Source organism: Alternaria infectoria, assembly GCF_024043175.1.
Source record: "Alternaria infectoria strain BMP 0036 chromosome Unknown scaffold_10, whole genome shotgun sequence".
Taxonomy (NCBI): domain Eukaryota; kingdom Fungi; phylum Ascomycota; class Dothideomycetes; order Pleosporales; family Pleosporaceae; genus Alternaria; species Alternaria infectoria.
In genome coordinates this window covers 51,844-75,769 of record NW_026250699.1, presented here as the reverse complement: position 1 = coordinate 75,769, position 23,926 = coordinate 51,844, and the positions used below count along the sequence as shown (strand labels likewise).

The 23,926-nt window shown below is 53.3% G+C and overlaps 6 protein-coding genes across 6 annotated transcripts; 3 read left to right on the top strand and 3 right to left on the bottom strand.

The window, feature by feature from the left end:
• Positions 1-696: 696 nt before the first annotated feature.
• Positions 697-4,054, bottom strand: J4E92_006463 (uncharacterized protein; the record flags this gene model as incomplete). The annotated part of the gene is made up of 2 exons (XM_051497830.1): positions 697-2,670; positions 2,720-4,054. The coding sequence occupies 2 exons, from the start codon at positions 4,052-4,054 to the stop codon at positions 697-699; spliced, it is 3,309 nt and encodes a 1,102-aa protein (XP_051351556.1).
• Positions 4,055-6,143: 2,089 nt separating this feature from the next.
• Positions 6,144-7,888, bottom strand: J4E92_006462 (uncharacterized protein; the record flags this gene model as incomplete). The annotated part of the gene is made up of 3 exons (XM_051497829.1): positions 6,144-6,880; positions 6,929-7,618; positions 7,669-7,888. The coding sequence occupies 3 exons, from the start codon at positions 7,886-7,888 to the stop codon at positions 6,144-6,146; spliced, it is 1,647 nt and encodes a 548-aa protein (XP_051351555.1).
• Positions 7,889-9,384: 1,496 nt separating this feature from the next.
• On the top strand, positions 9,385-9,987 carry J4E92_006461 (uncharacterized protein; the record flags this gene model as incomplete). The annotated part of the gene is made up of 2 exons (XM_051497828.1): positions 9,385-9,391; positions 9,437-9,987. 2 exons carry the CDS (start codon positions 9,385-9,387, stop codon positions 9,985-9,987), a joined length of 558 nt encoding a protein of 185 aa, XP_051351554.1.
• A 3,691-nt stretch (positions 9,988-13,678) lies between these two features.
• Positions 13,679-16,925, top strand: J4E92_006460 (uncharacterized protein; the record flags this gene model as incomplete). The annotated part of the gene is made up of 3 exons (XM_051497827.1): positions 13,679-14,282; positions 14,345-15,004; positions 15,058-16,925. The coding sequence occupies 3 exons, from the start codon at positions 13,679-13,681 to the stop codon at positions 16,923-16,925; spliced, it is 3,132 nt and encodes a 1,043-aa protein (XP_051351553.1).
• Positions 16,926-17,316: 391 nt separating this feature from the next.
• On the top strand, positions 17,317-18,024 carry J4E92_006459 (uncharacterized protein; the record flags this gene model as incomplete). The annotated part of the gene is made up of 1 exon (XM_051497826.1): positions 17,317-18,024. The coding sequence occupies one exon, from the start codon at positions 17,317-17,319 to the stop codon at positions 18,022-18,024; it is 708 nt and encodes a 235-aa protein (XP_051351552.1).
• Positions 18,025-18,208: 184 nt separating this feature from the next.
• J4E92_006458 (uncharacterized protein) lies at positions 18,209-23,351 on the bottom strand (the record flags this gene model as incomplete). Its single annotated transcript, XM_051497825.1, has 4 exons — positions 18,209-19,419; positions 19,474-19,974; positions 20,362-23,071; positions 23,127-23,351. The coding sequence occupies 4 exons, from the start codon at positions 23,349-23,351 to the stop codon at positions 18,209-18,211; spliced, it is 4,647 nt and encodes a 1,548-aa protein (XP_051351551.1).
• Positions 23,352-23,926: the final 575 nt, after the last annotated feature.

The following is a 23,926-nucleotide window of genomic DNA, read 5'->3' as shown; positions in this document are numbered from 1 at the left end:
ACCTCACATTCATTCTGAGATAGTACTACCTTCGTACGCGTCAAGATGTAGAAAGCATTCTTAGTCCACTTCACGTCAGATCCCGTATCAAGCTGAGTGGTAAGCACAGGCTTTGTTTAATCTTCAAAAAACATATCAAGCATCTAATGTCACGCATCAATTCAACAATTTCGAACATTCCAACATATCAATTCCACTTTCCACCTCCTCACCCAAACCCTGTATACTACAACTACGACTACACTAAACAAGCAGCCTCATCTCCCTCTCCAAGAAGAGTGAGCTGAGAGAGTAAAGATTACCTGGCAACGTAACCCACAATCTTGCGTTGCCATCAAGTGAAAAAAGGAAAAGGAAAAAAAAAGAAAACGCCTGCTAATGCAATAATTACCTCAGCATGCCGCACGCTGATGATGGTTGGAAGAGTATAAAAAAGCGTAAACAGAGTCGCATGTGCGTGAATGTGTGGTATCCAGCGAGCACAAGCTAGAACAAGCAGAGCGAACAAGTTCCAAGAGGAAGGGAAAAGAGAGAGAGAGGAAAGAAACGTAGACAATGCGCCAGTATGCTCCCAAAACACCCACACCAATGTCAAACAACCAGATCGTTCCAAGCACCTGTCTGGCCACACGTCCTGCTGTGGCCCATCTTCCTGGTGGTACAATCTCAGGAATCATCGACTTCTCGTCTGGCGCGTTAACGGCTGCTGGTTCGCTGCTTGCCCATGCGCCTAAAGAAGTCCATAACCTTCTTAGAGCTACCCGAACTTCCCTTGTTGCCGCTGCCTTGCTCGTCGTACGCATCCACGAAACGTCGGTTCTTCTGTAGCACGGCTGTCTTCCTCTGCTGCTGGTTGGAGTCGTCACCACCCATGCCTGCAGGGTAGGGGTTGGATGGAGTTCGCTGACTAAATTGCTGTGACTGCGACATGTCCGCTTCTGAGTCGTCCGTGGGGTGACGGTACGGGCGGTTTCCTTGGGCAGATGGGTGTGCTCCTTGTGGGTTGGGGAACTTTTCGTCAAACTCGGGCGCCGAGTGGTTGTAACCGCTGAACTGGGTTTGGTTCGCGGGCGCCGAGGAAGGTCCAGGGGCGCTCGTGTTGGGCTGCCGTATTCTGGAGTTGCTGTCGTGTTGACCATCGTAGAGACCGGGCATGTTGCTTCCTTGGGTGCTCTGACTAGGAGACCTCGAGTCCGTAACGCGACCGAAAGGCCCACCGGGACGCGAGCTAGCCCGAGGACGAGAACTGGAGCCGCGTCGCTCGTGGGAGGATTGCGCTGGTAAGCTGTCCCGCTGAGAAGAGAAAGTCTTCGAGAGAGAAGACGGAAGAAGTGAGAAGCGGCGGCTGGATTTCGGGTTGTCGCCCGAGTTGCCTGTGTTCTTCCTAGAGAAGCCGAAAGAGGTTCGTCGGCTTGACTCCATGCTTGCTCTGGGGCCAGATGTCGAAGAAACCGCCTCGTTGGACATGGGTCCGGCCATGGAAGTGGGAGGATAACTCTTTTGCTTCTTCTCTTCAGGATAGCCGTAAGAACCTGTGGATGTGAATGACTCCTTGGGATCCTGTGTATAAGAAGGCTGACGACCGGAGAACATGGATGTCATGCGGCCGAGAGTCGAAGAAACCGTGTTCGATCTCCTGTGGCCGCCACCAGCTCCGCCGTGTGGCGGAGCCTGTACAGACTGCACTCGCTGCGAGCTCGACTGCCCGATGTTGGGAGGCTCAGCTGCCTCAGACGGCTCTTGCTGCTGAGCATAAGGTGCCGAAATGGAGTATTGTTTGCCCTTTGGCTGGGAGAAGCGTCCCTCTGCGTTTGTCTGCGCGACGGTCGCGACAGATGGCTGTCCGTAGGAGTTTCCTCGCGACGGTAGTCTCGATGTGCCTAGAGCTCCACCAGTGGATGGGCGTGTAGCAGATGGGGGTGCGTTGCCGAAAGCTGTGTAATCAGAGACGGACCGCTGAGGTTCCTGCCTTCTGGTCGAGTTATAGGTTGTGCCAGAAGAACGAGGTTTGGCGCTCGAAGTGGACTGGTATCCATCGGTGGGTGGCACTTCGGCCTCTTTGCCGCGTGCTTTCGGTGTTGTCTCGACTGGAGGGGATGCCTCGCCGCGGGCAGTTTGCGAAGATGGCGCGACATATTCGACTTGCACGGTTCGTCGCTTGGTGTCGCGAGTGGTCTTTGGCTTCTCGGAGGGTGCCTGGTTGATCGCTTCGCGCTTCGTCTGAAGGCCGCCGTGTGCGGTTGCGGGCGCGGCGTGCGGCTTCGAGGGTTCACGAACAGAAGCGCTTCTAGCGAGTGTGGGCTGCGGCTCGAATGTGTCTTCTGCTATCATGTCAATACCTGTGCGTTTGTTGGAAGGCGGATCTGGAAGCTTACTCGAGTAGACGGACGCTTGTTGGGCCTCTGCCGCGTTCGTGTTGCTTGAGGTAATGAAGCCAACAACGTGCGCGTAGTCGGCCAACCAGCTGTGACGCGCGACTTCAAACAAGTCCGCCCTTTTGCGTGGGTCCGGTACAAGGATGCGCTTCAGCAGATCCCTTGCATGTGGGGTGACATATTCGGGAAAGGTGAGCGGTGTGGAGACAATGTACTTGTAGAGCAAGTTGATATTATCACCCTCGGGGTTCGCTGGGTCGTCATCGAAAGGCAGGTAACCAGCCAGCATGGCATACTGTATTCAGTTAGTAAGTGCGTGGAGATGTAAAATTGATGGAACTCACCAGAATGACACCACAACTCCAGACATCGACCTTACGACCGGTGTAGAGCGAATCGCTGACAACCAACTCAGGCGCCGCGTAGCAGGGACTTCCGCAGCTGGTCTGCATGAGATCACCTCTGCGGGCTGCGTCGGTTCCTTCCAGTCCCAGAGATCTTATGTAGTCTTTGTCTCCGAGTCTGTACTCAATCTCCTCGCTGAGCTCGTCGTTGGGGTCGAACGTGTTTGCGAATCCGAAATCGGTGATGATGATGTTCTTGTTGCGGTCGAGCAGCAGGTTCTCAAGCTTCAAGTCTCGGTGGACGATACCCTTGCGGTGGAGGTAGCCAACACCAGATATGAGCTGGGAGAAGAGCTTGCGGGCTGGGCCGTCCTTCAGGTAGCGATGGTTTAAGATGTAGTCGAACAATTCTCCACCAGAAGCATATTCTAGAATGATACCGATATGGCGCTCGGTCTCGACCATCTCGTGCAGGCGCACGATGTTGGGGTGGTCCAAGCCGCGAAGGATGTGGATCTCGCGGTAGATCTTCTGGAGGCGGTTCGAGTTGCTCCCCAGGGTCTCTCGCCGTATGAGCTTGATGGCGACCTCGACCGAACTGTCTCGTTTCCAGCCCATCTTGACCTTGCCGAACTCTCCCTCGCCAAGCGTCTGGCCGAGGATGTAGTTGCCAAACTTGGATCGCTTCGCGTTCTCCGACTTGGAGTGGTCCTGTCTGCTCTTTCCTCCTACTGCGCCTCCGCTTCCGCTGCCACTTCCGCCGCGGCCGCCATCATCGACGCCTTCGCTGCCGACCAGACTGAGTCCGGTGATGGGAGTCAGATCTGCGCCAGCCGTGACGGACGGGCCGTCTCCCTGGCGTGCTTGGGCGCGGGCGATGTCGTCCTGGGTGTCGGAGACGACGATGCGATTTATGACGGCGCTCTCTTCACGGGGCAAGCTGGTTCCTACGGGCGGCTGGCCAATGGCGGTGGCAGAGCGACTGTGGCCGGGCTGGGCTCGGGTCGAGGTGGTGGTCTGGCGAGGGCTGTCCTTTTCCCGCCGGCGTGACTCTTCGCGTGTCCGCGAGGGCTGTGATGACGAGGAAGCAGATGCAGTGTTGGGCGAGCGGTGCGACGAGGTCCTGGGGGGCGCCATGGGCCCGCTGCCGTTGGTGGTGGGCGCGGTGTTCATCGGGGGAGAGTTCTGGGAGGTAGGCGTGTTGGGCGACGCGCCATTACTGGGCCGTCGCGACGTCGGGCGGCGAGCGGTGCCGGGCGAGGCTGCGGCGGGCGGTTGCTGCTGGTAGTACTGCTGCTGCTGACCATGCGGCGGCTGCGATGCCACTGCGGCCATGATCTGGGGACGGCGAGTTGGGTGCAGGGCCTGGGGGTGGTGCGCTATGTTATCGGTCCTAAGCTGCGCTGGCAGTATTTGTGGGCGGAACGTCAACTGGCGGTGTTGAGCTGTCGAATGGGCTTTGGCGGGGAGAGTGGCCAAATCGGAGCCGCGGCGGTGCGGTGTGTCTGAAGCTTGGCCTGGGAGCAATTGGGACGCGACAGACTAGATAGCTTCACATGCGCGTGCAGGTGCAGCGTGGGCAGCGAGCGTGCAGAGGGGGTGCACAAGGGGCGGCCGTCGTGCGAGTCGGCGCCGGTGGCAGCGCGTCGGCTATCTAACGGTCGCGGCGAGAAGCTGCTCGACCTCGACGTGTTGATTGACGTGAGTGGAGAGAAGAGAAGGCGCGGCTGAGGTTGGTCTTGACGGCAATTTCGGTAAAGGCTGTGGCTTGGGAAAGGAGGCAGATGCACATCATCGACATGGGCTCGGCATAAACCAGCCCGCCAAAGCAAGGACGCGGGCACTGGTCTGCTAGATGCGATAATTACTCACGCCTACAGCTAGCCAGGCACTCCCAGCGCCTCCTCTAACACGCACGCCCGAACAACGCCCTTCACCACGCCCTCGATGTCTGCGCTCGACGCGCCTGTCTGCACGCTGCCGCTCGAATAGGAGTAGCAGCCATGGGTCGTTGTTTCACACAGCACCGACCCGCCCGCAAATTGCCTGTTATGCGCTCGCCCGCCGTGTGCGCTGCTGCGATATCTTGGGCTGGCCCTCGATATAGACAGAGCCGGCTCCTTGAATGTCGCTTGACCGCGCGCCTGCTGCGAGACATGCGTGATCCATTCCTGTCATCTACCCATCCGTATGACCGTCGCTGTCGAGGTCGCTCTGCGCGTGCTCACCGCGGGTCGCGTCCAAGAGCAAAAGCAACACATAAACATCAACAACACGCCCAACTTTGTCGCAGAACGTTATGACGCGCCCTGCCGGGATGGGCAGCACAAATAAGCCCAGATGACGCCCCCTAACTTCATCTGACAATCCACAGCAAGGACATCCACGCGTGTAGCAGCAAAGACGGAGGTTCGCAACAAGACAGGTCGACCAAACCGCTGTCACCATGTCTCAGCCGTCCACGCCGTAAGGGAGGCTTGCCCTGCATGTCTTTGCATTCCTCGCCAGCGCGTCCAATGAGAAGAAGAAGCCGCCGGCAGACTGACTGACTGACATCCATCTCTGCGTCTGCAGCTCAGTCTGAGCACATCATTTTTTTCTACACGCAAAACGAGGCAAGATAACCTTCCAGTCCGAGTCGCGCCGTCTGCTCTGTATAATTTTCCCCTTTGGGCGAGCGTTAGGCCGCTCTTCGGAACATTGGAAATTAGATGTTTGGCGCCTCGATCGCCCTTGCCGTGCAACCAGCGGACCCACCTTCCCGCTCCCACCGTTACTCGACTCTTGCGCCATCTCCAGATGCCCTCGCGCGCTGTGCAACACGAGCCTCTGCCGTCCGGCTTGACGTCACCTTGGGAAAATGCCTGCTGCAAGCTTCATTTCCTTTCCACCGCCCTGCGGCACATCTTGCGGAGCATATCTCCATACTGCAACGGTCGTACCCCGCGAGCATGGATCCGCTGTTCGAGTCGGGCATATTCGTCTCTTCTCACCCTACATTGAGTTCAACTATCTTCCAACGTCAGCTCTAGATTGCCGTTTCCTACGTAATGTTCAGATTGAGTTGCATGTCGGGTCAATGTTGAGGAACTACTGCTTCGGACGTTATTGAACAGATTGTGACAGCACTGATCAGACGGGTCTACCTAGTTACCCTCGTCGTGTCGCTGTAATACTTGGTCATGCGCACGTTTATGATAGAATGAGTTGGAATGTAGATCCGGAAGCTGCGGAGTTAGTAGGAAGTTACGGGGGACACCATGAGTGTAAGTGAGAATCACGTGGACTAGGGGCCTAGAACTTTGCAACTAGTACACTTTGCATTGAGAACCCACAAGTAGGTTACACCAACTGGTGACATGCCCTCAGCGTAATTTCATTATTTGGTGGTTCACTACGGCTATTCTTCTGCAGTCATGCCACTTCACATCTTAATCTCGTTCGGCAGACCGACCTCCAGGATGTCAACGCCCTTCTGCAGCTCGCTCTTACCGGGCATCTTGTTCCTACGCATGAGCTCTGCTGCCTGTGTCATGTAGGGATCCTTCATCATACTCGCGACGGCCACCACTGTCTCGCCCTGGGTGTAGTACGCGACGAACGACGGCTTCTCTGGCTCGCCCTGAAGGATCACGTCGTCGTAGCCACCCACCGTGTTACCGCAGTATCGCAGCTGCGAGCCCAAGGCCGACCAAAAGACGGGAATGAAGGGCTTTGCTTTGGATCCTGGGTTGTTGATGGTGTTGGCTACAGAGCGACCGGCGTTTTGTGCGACGTTCCAGTGCTCGATGCGAACTGGTGTGCCGTTGCCTCCTGGTCCGTGGTAAGGGTATGTTGCGATGTCACCGATGGCATACACATCCTTCAGGCCACTGACGGCAAAGGACTCGTCTGTCTTCAATGATCCGTCCTTCTCCAGCGTAACACTTGAGTTGTCCTTGAGGTATTCGGTCGCGGGCGCGACACCGACACCTTCGATGACGAGGTCTGCCTCCAGTGTGGTTCCGTCTTTGAGATGCACAGCACCGACCTTGGATGAATCGCTCTTGGAAGGAGTGGCCTTCTCAACACTGGCGCCCATCTTGAACTTGACGCCGTTCTTCTCGAGCAGACCGCGGAAGATGCCACCAACCTTCTTTCCCATTACACGCTCCATTGGTTCTGCGATAGCGTTAGAATACCGTCAACGAGAGCAGACGGATTACTTACCCTCTTCCATACCAATGATGGTCACATCGTTCTTCATGCTAGCGAGGCAGTTGCCGACCTCCATACCGATGAACGAGCTGCCAACGACCACGACCTTCTTACCGTTGTCCCCAACAGCCTTGAGGATGTTCTGTGCATCAGGCAGAGTGCGGAGAAGGAAGACGTTGCCCAGGTCGCCCTTGAGACCGTCAAGTGGCAGCCACCTTGGTGTGCCACCAGTCGCCAACACCAGCTTTGTGTATTCGTACTCCTTTCCAGACTTTGTGGACACCTTCTTGCCAGAGAAGTCTACGTTCTTCGCCTCGTCTTCGATAATGTCAATCGACGCGTCCTTGTAGAACTCTTTTGACCTCCAGGCCGCCTTGGAGATATCAGCCAGCAGCGCCTTGGACAGCTTGGTTCGGTCAATGGGCTGGTAGCCTTCCTTGGAGATCACGGTAATCCTGCCATTGTATCCGCCGCCTCTTAGACCTTCAATGGCACCAAGAGTACCCGAGCCACCACCAATGACCAGGACCTTGTCCTCGCTCACTGATGAGCACTTTATGTTCAGGAATTTACGGTTGGCCTTCAATGCGTCTTCGGTGGTTTTGACGTATACGGCGCCGTCCTTCTCGACTACTTCGTACTTCGCAATGGGGTCGAGCGCAGGTGCGTCTTCAACATCTCCGGTCGAGACCTTGAAGCAGGCTATGAATGTCAGTCTTGAGCATGCGACACAGGTAGCGTATGGGTATTACCTCCGTGCCATGGGCATGTCAAACGACCCTCTGGTGTCAACACACCCTTCACTAAAGGCGCGCCGTAATGTGTGCAGTTGGCACTGGTAGCATGGACCTGGTCCTGGATCTTCAACAGGAGCACCTTTCCTCCCTCAACACCCTCAACTTCGACTTCCTTCTTGTCTCCATTCTTCATTTGTAAGGAAGTGACATCCTTGAGCTTGAATTCTTGAGTCATGGCTGCGGTTGTTAATGTAAACGGAGCTCTTTGTAGACGACTGGTGGGGCTGAACTGGAGCTTGAGTGAGGTTCGTAAAGGTCGTAGAATACGTAGTGACTGCATTAATGTTGTAAAGAGAGGTGAAGAGTGAAGGGCTGTCTATGAGCGCGACAGCTGCCAGTTGGCCAATGATGACAGGCGCATTACTTAGATTTAATGATGTCACGATTGGACGTGGAGGAGCTCCAGAAGCTGTAGCGCCGATCGCGACCCCACTTCGGTCGGCATCACTGCAATGTGGTGTCACCTTGCTATGCACACAACAAACAAACCGAACAAATGCGCTGCAGTCTACATGAGCTTTTAAGTGATATTCAAAAGTCTTGTCGGGATTCTGCTATTCTATCATTCTCTCTGTAGGAAGTAGGTGTTAAAATCTTGCGTGAATTGGGTGGTGTTTTCAACCTGTCCACGGTCAAAGTTCCCTACGCATGCGAACATCTATATCTTTGATGCGATATAACTACAGCGCTTCGAGGCCTGTAGAGTCCTCACGATGCCCGTATCTTGGGGTGTGAGTTTGAGTCTCCTGCTGCTGGAGACTGTTGACCTGGTAACGATTGCACGACTGGAAAACTTAAGCTTCACTGCAGTACTCTGTGAGAGACATGATGTGATAAGAATACATGCGTCCAAGACAAAGGCCGAGAAATAGACAAATCTTGAATCATATAAGCGAAATGACATGCAAGAAGCAATTGAGATTACGTAGCATGGCTACGATACCCACCAAGCCAGACTTGCTGATGGCTTTGATCCAGGGACCGAACAATTGTCTTCGCTCACCTCTGCATGGAAACTTCCGCCCTCACATGTGCAGTCGCAACTATAAACCTCTGCTATGAATTCTCGTGATGCCAGAATAAGGGAATCGGGACGCGGGACGCGGCTACCCTCCGCGCGTAACCGCCACCTACCAAACATCAACTAAGCACATGCTCTAGTTTGGCAGATCCCAAAGCAAACATACGCGGGACGCTCCAATCCGGTGACATTGGCCTCTTACCCCGCGGTCTGTTAGTGCAGTACCAACCAGTAGTTCTGACAGCAAAGCAATATATTGCAGTAGACCTGAACCTTTGTTCAATGCTTTTCAAGCCTTCGCCCCGCCACCGACCCTTCTCACCACCAGTCACTGTCTGCCATTGCCGACAACACCACCACCATACATCCACATCAGACAGCAAAGCAAAAACTCAAGGCTGGCTTAATCGTATCACGATTTCTCACAGCGATCTGATTTTAGACCTTGGATCGTCGCGATTTTGTTGAAAAGTCATTGCGAACCCCGCTCGTGCAAGGTCGATTCAGGGCATCAGGGTCAACCCTCTACCAACTCATAGACAGTCCCCTACGCACCAACTTGACGGCGACCGAAGCGCACGTTGTGAGTAGCGCATGAGCCAGGCAAGAGTAACTTGACGACACTTCGGTACCGACGGCCGGCGGCTAACATGGCTCGTTAGTGGCACAGATACTCACAAGACCGAGTGCTGACGAGCACAGACACATCCTTCCCTTCGGACCTACCTGTCCCTCAGGATGACGGCGCGTGTTCGCACTTGAGCGGGACACAGATACCTTCCGTATCCTTGTCCGCAACGTCAGGAGACTGGCTTGATGTCTCAATTTATCCGGGCCTGACAATCGTCTTCTGCTATCCGCGTACCGGTGCGCCTGGTGAAACAATCACTGAAGATTGGAACTCCATACCAGGAGCACGAGGCTGCACACCTCAGGCGTGCAGCTTCCGCGACGAGATGGCCAAACTACGCGACCTCGGCGCACAGCGTGTATTTGGATTGTCGACTCAGGACACTGCCTACCAAAAAGAGGCCAAGGGCCGGCTGCATTTACCCTACGAACTGCTTTCGGACGAGAACCTACACTTTGCCAATGCCCTGAAACTACCCACTTTCAAATGGCAAGATAAGACACTGATCAAGAGATGCGCCCTCGCGATCGAAGACGCAGTCATCGTCAAAGTCTGGTACCCTGTTTTCCCTCCCGACAGCAGCGCGAAAGACGTAGTGGGATGGCTTGCAGGCAGAAAATAGTATATGCAGGTACCATTTCCGTGCCCCTGAAACGAGTTGGTACCACATTTGGATGCGCACCCGTGAACATCCTGACTCGGGCCCCTACGGTGCTTTTACGGCTGCCGAATCCGGCTATGTTGGTAGTAGACAGGGGAACTAACAGCATTTATCGCAACGTACTCAATACTGGGCGCAACAGGAGCTGGGGGGTCAGTTTCTCTCGATCAGCACTACGGTATTTTCCGCTGTCGTGATATACCTTTATTGCTCACACACACACTGTCAACTGTCGCGGCAAAAGCAATGTTTGGGGACAAGGTTTGACGGGTGCGACGTTGGGTTGCGCACTAAGGATCGTCAAACCTCCAACCGAACGTGGATCGCCCGCACCGTGCGTGCATCGTCAATAAACTTTAGCTCCACGCTCTTCTGCCGGACCCTACAAGATATGGTCTAACCCGTGCCGCCCTGCATGGCGATGTTGTGTCGCAAGGACTCTGTCGATCGCGGATCTTCGTGACTTTGTGAGCACCTACTACTATCCTTCATACACACTACATTCGTTCTATATGCTTTCTTTTCGGAGAACTTGGTGTATCACATAAAGAAGCCTGCGCATCCTGACGAAGTGGCTGAGGCATCGGCGCGGCGTCGTTCACTCACTCCTTATCAGTATAACCAGCTTCAACACAGTCTTTAATAATAATGTCTACCACACTCATTACTACCCGCCGACGACCACAAAGCACTACATCTACCTCATCGCGAAGAGCGCCGGCTACATCCACTTCGTCACAAAGAGCCACTGGTACTTCTACCAAACAACGGAAACCGAGCGCAACTTCTACATCATTACGGATTGCCTCGTCGTCACCAACCGCACTACCTACCAACTTGGCATCAGACTTCTCCTTCATCCAACTTGGAACGAATGCTCCTGTTCCCATCGTAACCAACTCACTCAATCAGCCAAGCCTCGTGGACACTTCCAAGGGACCCACCGAGACATGCTCTACAGATAGCGACTGCGCAAGCGGCAAAGCATGCTCGAGCGCAAGATGTGTTACCATGGGCGGTGCTGCACCGCTTGGCGGGTCGGGCGCAGAGCCAACTTCGCGACTAACTCCAGGGTCGGCTATTGGCATCGGTGTAGGAGTTGTGGGAATGGTGGTGTTGATGATTGCAGCTGGTTACTGGTTCTGGAGGGTTCGAGCAAGACGGCCACGCACCCATACGATCGAAGCGCCTTCACACACTCGCCAAAGGTCTGCCTCGAATGCCACAGATCAGAGAACCTTGGTAGCATCACTACCAAACAGTCCCCAGAACGCAGCCTTCAGTCAACAACAGACTATGGACCCTGGGCTGTTTGCCAGGGCTCTTGCATTCAATGAGAAGAAGGAGAAACCGGAAAACAAGAGGTCAGGATCTATGGAGAAGCACGCACGAAGCTCAACAGAAAAGGCACTGCCACCTCGTCCAACACCTCATCCGCTCATGGAACATCCCCTTCCTCCACCGCCAACGAAAGCGAAGTCGTATGCTGTCAATGTCAATATCAACAAGAGCATGATACTCGATGATGAGTTGATCAATGCCGTCAGTTCGCTTCGGGGTAATGATACTCCTCGCAGTGGTACTCCCACCCGGGATCGTGCGCCGCGATACAAGTTTGAGGAATACATCCCGCCTACAGCCGCTCCTCCATCGATATCCATCTCGCATGCCACGCCTACCGCGGAAAAGCGAAACTCGGAATACGAACTGAGCCAATTACCGAACAAAAGACACTCTGCCGACAGTGTCTCGATAGCCGACGGCAGTTCGAACGGAGGTGATTCCGAACCACCCTCCCCCGTTAGAGAGACTCTTTCTAAACTGGAGAGCAAGCCCCCTCAACTTCCATTACCCGACTTGCCACCTCCAAGCCCAAGCTTCAGCTTTCGCTCCTACGACTGGTACCAGGATATCATAGGCGATCAACCAAATGGCGAGCCGAACACACCCACCGTTCCTTCGCGCAACCCTGCGCGAACACCAACAGAATCGACATTCCCTAAACCACTTTCTCTTTCTCCAAAGAAGGCGCAGTCCGCCATGCTACACTCGAGTCTTATTCCAGAACCACTTTCACCTGGTGCACCTCCTGCTGCATCAGGGTTGCTTTTACATCCAAGTTCAACGGTACTACCCAGTCCTACGAACCCGAACTTTCGTTTATCACCAACTGTTTATACCCCTCCGCGACAGCAGTCTCCTATACCACCAACAGCCCCACGTCGAGCCTCCGCGCGGGCTTCTACGATGACCACAGCAACCCGAGCAACGCACGATTCGCGAAGCTGGCTCCCGGACGATGGACTGTATCTTGCTGAAGAAGGCGACGAATATGCCGAATACAAGACTTTCCATCGACCTAGCGAGGACAGCAGACCTACAAGCTACTCACCCTTGACGTGAGCTACGGAAGCCACCTGCCCTACCGTCATTCCAACTATGATGTTGGGGGCGCGCTGAGCTTTGTAGTCTTACCCATGCGGGCCGTGTACTGCCTGCACCAACATTCTTCATTCTCCACGGGCCGAGACCCTCAGGAAGGATCGCATTGCGCGCAGTGTAATACACCCGCCGCTCCACTTCTGTGTCCCGACTTTGGACCAACGAGGGCGTGCGCGACAGCCCTGTACTCCGACGCACGGGAAGGAAGCACGCGGGAAAACGCTAGGGCACGCGAGGCCATGGACTGCATGCAGCTCCATGATGCAATGCGAGCAAGGAGCAAATACTACGGATCATGCTGCAGAGCGGATGCAATGTCACAACGACGTCTAACATTCTTGTACTTTAATACCCTAACGTAATGTAAAACAAACAGTATCAATGAAATACAACACAATATCAATTTTATAACAGTATGGCTGTGTGTATAAGCTTTCTTCCTTCGTGACCAGCAACCGTGCTTGTGGGGAGATCTGCGTCCGACCCCACTGTCATGACATGTGGCCTACCTAGGTACAGAACGTTGAACCCGCCATATCGTGCCGTGCATGTATGATTTAGTGGCTCTACCGAGATACATTCCGTGGCGCGTCTACAATCTGCGCTCTTGTCAGCTTCGGAAGAGGACTGGGACGTTCACGTGGACCGAGGAAGCAAGAGCGCGATGAAGGCGTTCGGAGATGCGTAGCAATTTTCCTCCGCCGGGTCGCACCTACTGATTCGGTTCATGTCGAAGCAGGCACGATGACTTCCGTGCCAAACATTGAAACTATGAACGAAGACAACACCTCGACACCAACTTCCAACCCTCCAAACTTGACAATGATTCGTTTCTTTTCCTTTAGGGATCCGTTCTTTTCCTTCAGGATTGTCGCGCTGTACCGCATGCTGGGGTACATCCTACACTGGAAGTACCCACGGGTGAGTCGCTTCTGCCAGACATTATGAGCTATCACAAGCTTCAAGCCACGAAGCTTAGAATCTAGAAGACCGTCTTCTTCACGATCCCCACACATCGACGGAACTGCATGTCTCCGCACGTTCCTATTCGCTCAATGTCGGCGCGCTCCCCCATGATCATCCTCCGCACGGAGCTCGCTTATGCATGGCGCATGCAGGCGCCCAGCCTCCTCGAGTCCAGTTCCTGTTGCTCAGCGTCATTGCAGGTTCCTTCACTGCGGGGAATCGCAGATTCACGCAGCAAACCAATATGGCGCCTAATGCAGTGGACAGCAATGCGGAAAGCTATAAAGGGACCAGTTCGCCATGGACTCCAAAGGATCTTCAGGCAGCTCTCGACTGGTTCAGCACATCGATCATGTCGCGCTCAAGCTATCTTCAAGCTTCAACGCTGCTCTCTTCTTTCCTGTCGCTTACAGCTGGCCAGACACCTATCAGCTCGTCTGACGGCGGTTGGAGCACGACCCTGGCTGGCACCCCTACCTCATTCCGCCCTGTCTTTACTCTTCCTCCCTCAGTAGACCAAGGCGTTGAGCAGATCCCCAACATCTACGATCCGCAAGCTGTCGATGCACAAGATGTCTGCCCAGGTTACAAGGCGTCCGGTCTTGAACAAAACGACCGTGGCCTGAGCGCCACCTTGACACTGGCTGGCGCACCTTGCAATGCTTACGGTACCGATATCGAGGAGCTAGACCTGAAGGTCGAATACCAGGCCAAGGGGCGACTGGCCGTTAGCATTGTCCCCAAACATCTTGATGCTAGCAACCAGTCCCAATGGATTGTTCCCGAAGATCTTATCCCAAGGCCGCAAGCCGAGGATTCATCGGACGGCACAGACCTCAAATTTGATTGTAAGTAATTACAACAAGGATTTTGTTAGGTTCCGAGGATTCCCAGCTAACGCGATTTCAAGGGGGCAACGAGCCATCTTTCTGGTTCAATGTCGGCCGTCGCTCTACTGGAGACGTCATCTTCACTACTCAAGGCTCGCACCTCATTTATGAGAACCAGTTTGTCGAGTTTGTGAACAGCCTGCCTGAAGACTATAACCTTTACGGTCTGGGAGAACGCATCCACGGCCTCCGCCTGAACAACAACTTCACCGCGACCATCTACGCTGCTGATGTTGGTGACCCAATCGACCGCAATCTTTATGGTAGCCACCCATTCTACCTCGAAACCCGCTACTTCGAAAAGGGTGGCAATGGTAGCAGGACCCCTCTTAAACAGTCCGAGATGCAGCAGAGCAACTTTGGCTACGAGAGCAAGCCAACTGGATCGAAGTACGAGTCTCTCTCTCATGGTGTATACTACCGTAACACTCACGGCATGGATGTTGTCATGAAGCCTGACCATCTTTCTTGGAGAACATTGGGAGGCGCAATTGATCTATTCTTCTACGACGGACCTTCTCAGCCTGAGGTAACCAAGGAGTACCAGAAGTCGGCGATTGGACTGCCTGCCATGCAGCAATACTGGACCTTCGGTTTCCACCAGTGCCGATGGGGTTACCGCAACTGGACAGAGCTCAGAGAGGTTGTTGAGACTATGAGGGCATTCAACATTCCTATGGGTAAGCTTCTTTTCGCATTATGTCGCTCGAGCATGTTTGCTGACTATGACTAGAAACTATTTGGCTCGACATCGATTACATGGACCAATACCGAGACTTCACTCTTGATCCCGTGACTTTCTCTCCCTCCGGTGTCAAGGACTTCTTTGGCTGGCTGCACGGAAACAACCAGCACTTTGTGCCCATCGTAGATGCAGCAATCTACATCCCGAACCCGCAGAACGCGAGTGACGCATACGACACTTACACTCGCGGAAACGAGTCTGGTGTCTTCCTGAAGAACCCCGATGGCAGCCAATACATTGGCGCTGTATGGCCTGGGTACACTGTCTTCCCCGACTGGCTATCTTCCAACGGTGTAGCCTGGTGGGTTAAGGAGATGGTTGAGTGGTACAAGGAAGTGCCGTTCAGCGGCTTCTGGGTTGACATGACTGAAGTCTCTTCATTCTGTGTTGGCTCCTGCGGTACTGGCAACGTTACACTGAACCCTGTTCACCCACCTTTCTCTCTTCCTGGTGAGGTAGGCAACATCGTCTACGACTTCCCCGAAGGCTTCAACATCACCAACGCAACCGAGGCCGCTTCAGCCTCAGCCGGTGCCTCGAGCCAGGCCGCATTATCAGCAGAGCCCACGGCAGAGGTTTCTACGACTGCCAGCTACTACCGATCTGAGCCTACGCCCGGTTCGCGCAACGTCAACTACCCTCCATACGTCATCAACCATGTCCAGGGAGGAGCTGATCTTGCTGTTCACGCTGTCAGCCCTAACGCGACACACGAGAACGGTGTTGAAGAGTACGATGTCCACAACCTCTTTGGTCACCAAATCATCAATGCCACCTACCAGGGTCTTCTCGAGGTCTTCCCTGGCAAGCGACCCTTCATTATCGGACGGTCCACATTCGCTGGTAGCGGCAAGTGGGCTGGTCACTGGGGTGGTGACAACGCGTCCAAGTGGGCTTACATGTTCTTCTCCATTCCCCAGGCTCTATCCTTCTCACTCTTCGGTATTCCCATGTTCGGCGTCGACACATGTGGATTCAACGGAAACACTGACATGGAGCTTTGCGCCCGCTGGATGCAACTCTCTGCTTTCTTCCCATTCTACCGCAACCACAACGTGCTCTCTGCCATTCCACAGGAGCCCTACGTCTGGGATGCCGTAGCCTCTGCATCTAGGACCGCCATGCACATCCGATACTCTCTGCTGCCCTACATGTACACTCTCTTCAACGACGCCCACACCACTGGTTCTACCGTGATGCGTGCGCTCGCATGGGAGTTCCCCAACGAGCCACAGCTCGCAGGCGTCGACACACAGTTCATGTTGGGACCCAACATCCTCGTCACTCCCGTTCTTGAGCCTCAGGTTGACACCGTCAATGGTGTTTTCCCCGGTATCGTTGACGGCGAGAGCTGGTTCGACTGGTACTCTGGCGAGCGTGTCCAGGCTGAAGCTGGTGTCAACACTACCATTTCGGCTCCTCTGGGCCACATTCCCGTATACGTCCGCGGTGGCGCAGTACTGCCAACTCAAGAGCCTGGCTACACCACTACTGAGTCCCGGAAAAACCCATGGGGTCTCATCGTTGCTCTATCAACTGATGGTACTGCTTCTGGTAACCTGTACATTGACGATGGCGAATCTCTTGAGCCGGAGTCGAGCCTGGATATTACGTTCGCTGCTATGGATGGACAACTAAAGGCTGAGGTCCAGGGCGAATTCAAGGATACGAACGCGCTTGCCAACGTCACTATCATGGGAGCTTCATCTTGTGGACAGGTCAAGCTGAACGGCGAGACGATCGATGCAAGCAATGTAGAGTACAACTCTACCAGCAGCGTCCTGAAGCTTACAGGTTTGAATGATTTGACCAGTGGAGGAGCCTGGCAAGGTAGCTGGACCCTGAGCTGGGAGTAAGCGATAGAGTTTCATAGAGGATGTATCATAGACTTTGGTATCATCAACCATAGAATGGTGAAGCGGCCCTAACTCTCGATTAGCGAGCTACCCCTAGACATGAATCTACTGCGTTTCAAAGCTAACCCCTGACCTCCATGTTTGACAAATCGATGCCTCCTCGGAGCGCGCTGTGCTCATGGTCTTTCAGGTTTTGCGACGAGCGGAGTCGTGAACAAATGACGTCATAACGGGAACTTGCACCTCCAAGGATACGACCAAAGCCCAAAGGAGTCTTTACGTACCACGCATCATCATGGCACTCTCTCACACACGAAGAAAGTTCGTTTCGAACACCTCCTTCAGCAACAAACCTCCAATCGACTGAAAGAAGAAAGAAAAGCAATCCATCATGCCACCCAAGAAACTAAACCAACAAGCACCCTCCTCAGTCCCCGACGTAGACGAGCTGAAGAGCATAGCCGCAAAGTCCGACAGTCCAGAAGACAAACTCAAAGAAGCCGCCGCGAGCGCCGAGTCCGCCCTCGCCTCCGCCAAAACCGCCTCGTCGCTACGTGCCGCCGCCGAAACCATCAAGGACCCTGAGAAACGGAACAAATACCTGCAAGATGCCTACAACAAGGAGATTGAAGCGCATGGAAACTCGAAGAAGGCACGCGTGCTCAGTTCAGGCGCGTTCCAGGGTAGTGTAGGGGGCGGTGGTATTGGTATGGCTGTGGGAGCGGGACTGGGTACGGTGGTAGGCACGCTGGTGGGGACTGTGGCTACGATTCCTACGACGGCTGTGGGCACGTTGGTGGGAGCGGGTGTGGGTGGTGTACATGGGCCGTGGGTGAAGCTTGGGGGTGGGAAGAAGGATGGGAAGGATAAGGAGAAGGAAGGTGAAGAGGGTGGGGAAGGGAAGGATGTTGATGGGCAGATGCAAGATCAGATGGGTGGGGAGGAGGACGGCATACCGGATCCTGAGGCGCTGAGACGTGCAGCAGATGAGTTTGCGCAGCAGCGGAAGGCGAACCAGGAGAATGGTGGTGCGGATGCGGAGAAGAAGGAGAAAAAGAAGCCTAGGAAACTGGAGGTACGGGGCAAACAGGGTGCATGAAGAAGGGTAGCAGGATATTTGGTTTTCGAACACCGCACTGAGCTCAGGGTTTTGTTTAGTGGATGCATTATTTGGCGCCAGCATCATGTAAGCATTGGGATTATGGCATAGTATACACAGGTTTGACGAAATACTTCTCGTCAACACTTTTTCAATCTGAAAGCCGGGACGAAGCCATGTCTTTTTATCGATGAACAACGACTCCAGCGCCTTCACCCATACCCCGTACCTTCCCCTCAACAACACGTTCGGGCAGTCCCAACTCCGTACATATCTCATCGAAACAATGCATGCCATCTAGGAACCTCAATAGAGGCAGCCCGCTCCCGCTCTTATCCCTCACCAAGCCCTCGAGGGTTTGGTGTTCTTCACCCTTCGAAACACTGAGATGTTGGGGGTTCTGTTGTTGAAGATGATTGTGGTTCGCAGGCATCGCAGAGGCAACGCTCGGTCTGTGAATCGAGAAGGATGGATGATGTGTGTGGATATTGGCTTGGGAAGTGTGGTGACCGTGGGTCTGAATACTTGGTTGGGAGGAATGGTGTACTCGTTCGTTGCCGCGAATTGTGGTGGTGTCTGAGTCGCGGGGGTTTGCGAGAGATGTCGCGGCACTTGTTTGCAGACTCGTTGGTGGTGCGGGTGGTAGGGTCGTTGAGGTCGCTATCGCGTACTTGTGCACACGGTAGAGGAAACCCTTGATGATGCCGAAGGTTATGAAGCGGCGTACGTCGATGCCAGTGAGAAGATCCAGATTCTCCAGCACCCAGTTCTTCAAAGTGAGACCTTGTCGCAGCGATGTGTATAGTGTTATCAACGTCTCATGGCTCGTCTGCCATACGTTCTCCTCCTCCTCTTCCTTCTTTTGAGCGGCGATGTGACTATCGAACTCTGAGACCCTAAGCGTAGATCCGACAGTCTCGCTTTGCTGCGATGACAAAGACGAGGTCGAACTACGCTCGTCCCTACTCTTCTCTGAAACTTCGCTATCCATCCGAGCTGTCTTTGCGTTTGAACCAAGTCTCATTCTCGGTACGCTGACGTAGCGCATACATTCCTCTTTAACCTCTGCATCCATTATGAAATCACCAATCTCTGCTGTTGGCGCATATATGGCGCTGAAGCTGAAGATATCCAATAGTATTAAACATCCATAATATACCAAATGTTGAATGGCTCGTCTTGTCAACGAGAGATCGGTATCAGCCAGTTGCGCTATATGGGCTATCGAGTTGATACCGTTTATGTATGGTAGTATGCGATTGAGAGTGAGGTCCGAGGATACGGGTTGCTGGAGACTTGACAGAGATATGGTGAGCAAGGGCACTTGATGCGCGAGGATAGGCGGAGGAGGCGGTCGCGTAGGGAACAGCTTCAGGTTGATCGTATTCGAGTCATCTGGTGGTTTGTTAGTATATCGCATACTACCGTCTGGTACGAAGCATGACTTACCGATTGGTATCATACACTCTGCGTAGTTATTTAAATCCTCAAGCACCATCTCACACAGTGCATACACCTTGCTTCCACCCCCTATTCCGAACCCGCCGACGCCATCGTCATGCCCAAACCCGACGTTCCCTCCTTCATCTTCCCAAACGCCCTCCTCTTCTCTGGACAAGAATCCGCCCTGCTCTTCTAGGCCTCTCAACAAGCGTCCCAGCTTCCTCACGACTTCGCCGTAGCACGCCCAGTCGCGCTCATTTTCGCCTATCACGATCGCGAAGTTGAATATGAATTCATTTCTACTGTATTTCCCTTCTCTTATGCAAACAGGGTATCCGATGACGCGATTGTGGTTGATGCAGAAAGTGAGTAGGCGGTCGCAGAACTGTTGTGTGGGTATGAGGAATTGCGTGACCGAGGGAAAGGTGAACAGTGGTGTGGGGAGCGCCGACGGGAGGTTGGACGGTATTATGGCGCCTGCGGGCACCTGGTGGAGGACGCGATTCCCTGGAGAAGATGTCAGCGGGGTTTCCTAAGGCGCGGCTGTCTTTGGAATACCTTTCTCATGGTGGAAGCGAGTATAGAATATTGCTTTTATCGCGCGCGTAGGCATTGAAATCTGTAGGCTCTACCGCCAAAATTTGCTGGTGACTACATGGTGGGTGTAGGGTCTCCGGAGTCGCGAGGTGGGGAGCTTGAGAGAGCTTCCAGGGCTTTGAGGTGTGGTCTGTGCGTTGCATCACGCGTCGTCGTTATGAGATTTCCGAAATACCATTCTGATACATACGACGGAATCTGAACAATAGTTACATTGGCTGTAATGAAAACCACTTAATCATTGCAGTCGAAATATGTCTAGTCGTAGTCCCTATTTGTTGCCTTTCCCAAACACACGCTTTACAAATCGCGTCACCCGTTCACCAAGTTTCTTCGAACTCCTGTCTCCGACCTTGCCTTGCACTGCTCTAGGGTTGGTGATTAGTTCCTTCAACTCGATAACATCCAACTTCAGCTGAGCTAGTGTTTTCTCAGACACTGGAAAATAAGGTACTGTTGCACTACGAGACGCGAAGCGCTCCTTCATCCGCTTGGTAGCCTCGACATCCCCAGCCAAGAATTTATCGAAGTTCGCCTGGACGACAACCAGTGCAGTTTTCTTGCCTTCTTTATATGTTTCGATGCGTGCATTGGCATCCGCCCCATGTAGAAGTAAGAGTTTCAGTATGGACACCCATTTGACGGGGTTTTCGATCGGCGTAAAAAGACAATTTTGCCAGGCACTGAACCCGTTGAATTTGAAGTTCGGGTCAGCACCGTTTAGCAAGAGAGTCTGAACGAGATCAGGGTCACTAAAGTCTGACCAGTGTCCATATTGCGGCTCAGGTCTGCACGCATAGTCGAGCAGTGGCCTACCACGTTTGTCCAAACAAAGCTGGCCTTTTGCACGGACGGTGTCTTGGACGTACAAAGTCAAACCGAATCTGACGTTCAGGGACATGAAGTTATCATGCCAGGGAGCAGGCCTCGAGTAATCCTCCTCCCATGTGTCGCACCAAGTCGCCCCTTCGTATCGTTCCTCTTTCCATTCCCCTACATTGTTTGGGAAGTAAGTTGTCATTGCTCTATCAAGCTCATCCAGGAGCTTCCGAGAGCTCATCTGGGTATTCGATTCTGCAAGTCGCGCGAACAACAGTGTATCTATCACAAGTCCCCAGGGAACCTTGCGATCGGCAGGTTGCTGCCATGCTAGATTGATTCTTTTGACTTCCATGATCAATGATTGTAACACAGCCAGGGAGGCGTGAAACTTCCGTCCTTCTGTTTGGGTCACCAGATCGTCCCAGACCTCTTTCTTGTATAAAAAATCAGCAACAGTCCTGTGAAGATACACAACGTCCTTGGTGCTTATTTGTTTTACCTGGCGTGATTCGTCCCGACCTGTGTGCTCTTTCTGGGACTTGACTCGCGTCCGGAGCTCTAGGAGACCTGCGCAACGGCTTCTGAGTCGACGGTCCGTGGTGATCTCGATCTTTTCGAGTTCTTCATCTGACAAGGGACAGATTTCTGCACTCATGATCTCCTTGGTTTTGGCTTCTGCATACGACAATCTGACAGCGGACAGTGGCCTTGCAGAAATTCTTCCCATTATAGACGACTGCTGGTGGCCTTCGTCGTTGCACCGAAGGATTTGAAATATGCATGCGGCTTGCGACTTGTACAAGGGAGGTACATTACTCAGCATGTGGGCGAAAAGCGCTTCAAGACCCTTCGGTAATTCCTGGAGTCGTGATTGAAGGTCTTCGATCTTGTCGCCATTCTGTAAACCTTGGAGGAGAGATTTCACTACAAGTCTGACCCATAAGAAAACGCCAGAGGCTGAGCTGACGATCTCCTCCACAAGGGCATTGGTGTCGTCTTTGTAAGTGACTTTCAGGTACACTATCTGAGGATGTACGGACAAGCTGTCATCCACATACTTTGCGATATCGTTATGAGTGAGCTGCTCGAGCTGCAGTTGTGGCTGACTAGCGAAACAATCCGTGAACTCCGTGAGGGGCCTGCTCGACAGAAGGGCTTTGATTTTACCATTTTTTGTGGCAGTGATGAACATCTCGCCAAGCTCAGTCATCGAGATACGTTGAGCATCGAATTCGTCCAGTCCGTCGACTACTATTGCAATCTTCGTGGATGTAAGAGGGTGACTGGTGAGCCTCCCAAATGCTCGCCGAAGCTGGTGGAATGTTGGGAATTCGTCCCATTCAGCATCGAGGAGATACTGTTCCGCAAATAGCGTAGAGGCTAAGGATATGTTCTGATCGAGCACTTGCCAAAGTAGTGAACGAAAGAGGCCTTCTTGCGACCTTTGGATCTCAGCACCCGAACTCCAAAAGTAGAAGTCAGCAACTATGAGACGATCGCCTCCAGCCCAGAGATTTAGCGAGTCCATAAACCGGGGATCTTGATAGAGATACTTCATCAACGTTGATTTTCCGGACCCGGCCTTGCCGTTGATCCAATACACCCCACCATCTTGACGAAGCCAATCTGCGAGGCTTGGCCAGCTTGAGGAATCTCTACTCTCCAGTGCCCAGTTGAAGGTGTTCTGATGCGCAGTCACGATATCATCGTACCTGTCGTCTTTCCGGGCGAAGTATAGCTTATTCGTGATTGCGCGTGGGACATCCTTGATGCTGTACTTTTCTAATCGTTGATTGGCGATGGTATGTAAGACCTCTTTGTGACGTATCGATGCCAAAGAGCTGTCGACTTCTTGTCGGTGTATAATCCTTTCGGTTTGTGAGGTTATTGCCGTGCCAAGTTGTTTGTTACTCTCCACTATGCCCTGGATCGCCGTCCGACTCGATTCATCTAGACCTTGCAATTGGTCGTCCCTGATGGACACCAGAATGCGGAATTGAAGCTCTTCACGCATGATCCGAAGTCGAGATTGGATATCTTCGATCTTTCCCGCATTCCAAGATGCTTTTAGGGCGATGAGAATCGTTTTGTATCTGGCCGCGTCTTTGGAACATCGCAACGACTCGAGTTCGGCGATGAGTTCCCGAGCAATCTTCGTACACTCAGCAGCCAAATCCTCGAGTGCCTACAGACATGTAAGACTGATGTCGTGAGCGTGCAGACCTATCCAGATAACGCACCTGGCTGCCCTGAGCCAATGGGCCTGAAATGGCCGGATTGGGACGAGCCCATAATGTAATGCGTTCATTCAGATTCGTGACGTCCCCAACCACCCGTTCTAATTCCGAGTTCTGTACGGTAGAACCTGCCTGGCGAATTTGGTTTCCAGTCGATAAGACTTTCGCTGTGAAGTCTATAAGCTGTAGGATGTTGGCAGCAAGACTAAGTCCTGCAATGGCTTCCATGGCGGCCGTTTGGAAGCGAAAGGAGCTGACATCGCGAGCATCAGGCTGAGAGCTGGGTCTTAAAGGGTCGGACAAGTGCTCAGCACAGCCGCGTGCAGATGTCGCGCTAGCGTTCAGTTGCAGTAATGCATGGATCTGTAAGCCAATACGCGCACTTCATCACCGCCACCAAAACAGCCAACAAGTGGTAACTCCGAAGATCGCCTAACCGACTCTTCTGCCAATCTGTAGAGATATTCCATAATACTAAGAACATGCGCTTATCGAGCAAACCACGCTGTGATATAAGGATAGCGCCTAGTCAGAGTGGCACCACCTCCTACATGAAAAAAAAACTGAACAACTGCCTTCTAGAAGTCTACATTACCCCGAAGAACATGTGAACTTCAACCCTTACACCAACGTAGACGGCAGAGTACCTTTTCAGTTCTTTCCTTGTGTGAGGTGGGACTGGAAGCGAGTTGGCAAGATCAACTCGTGAAAGGGTATATTGAAACGTATCGATACGCTCGCCTGGATGGAAAAATGAAGAGCCCAATTCTTCTTTGGAAGTACTCAAGCCGTGTAGGAAAGAA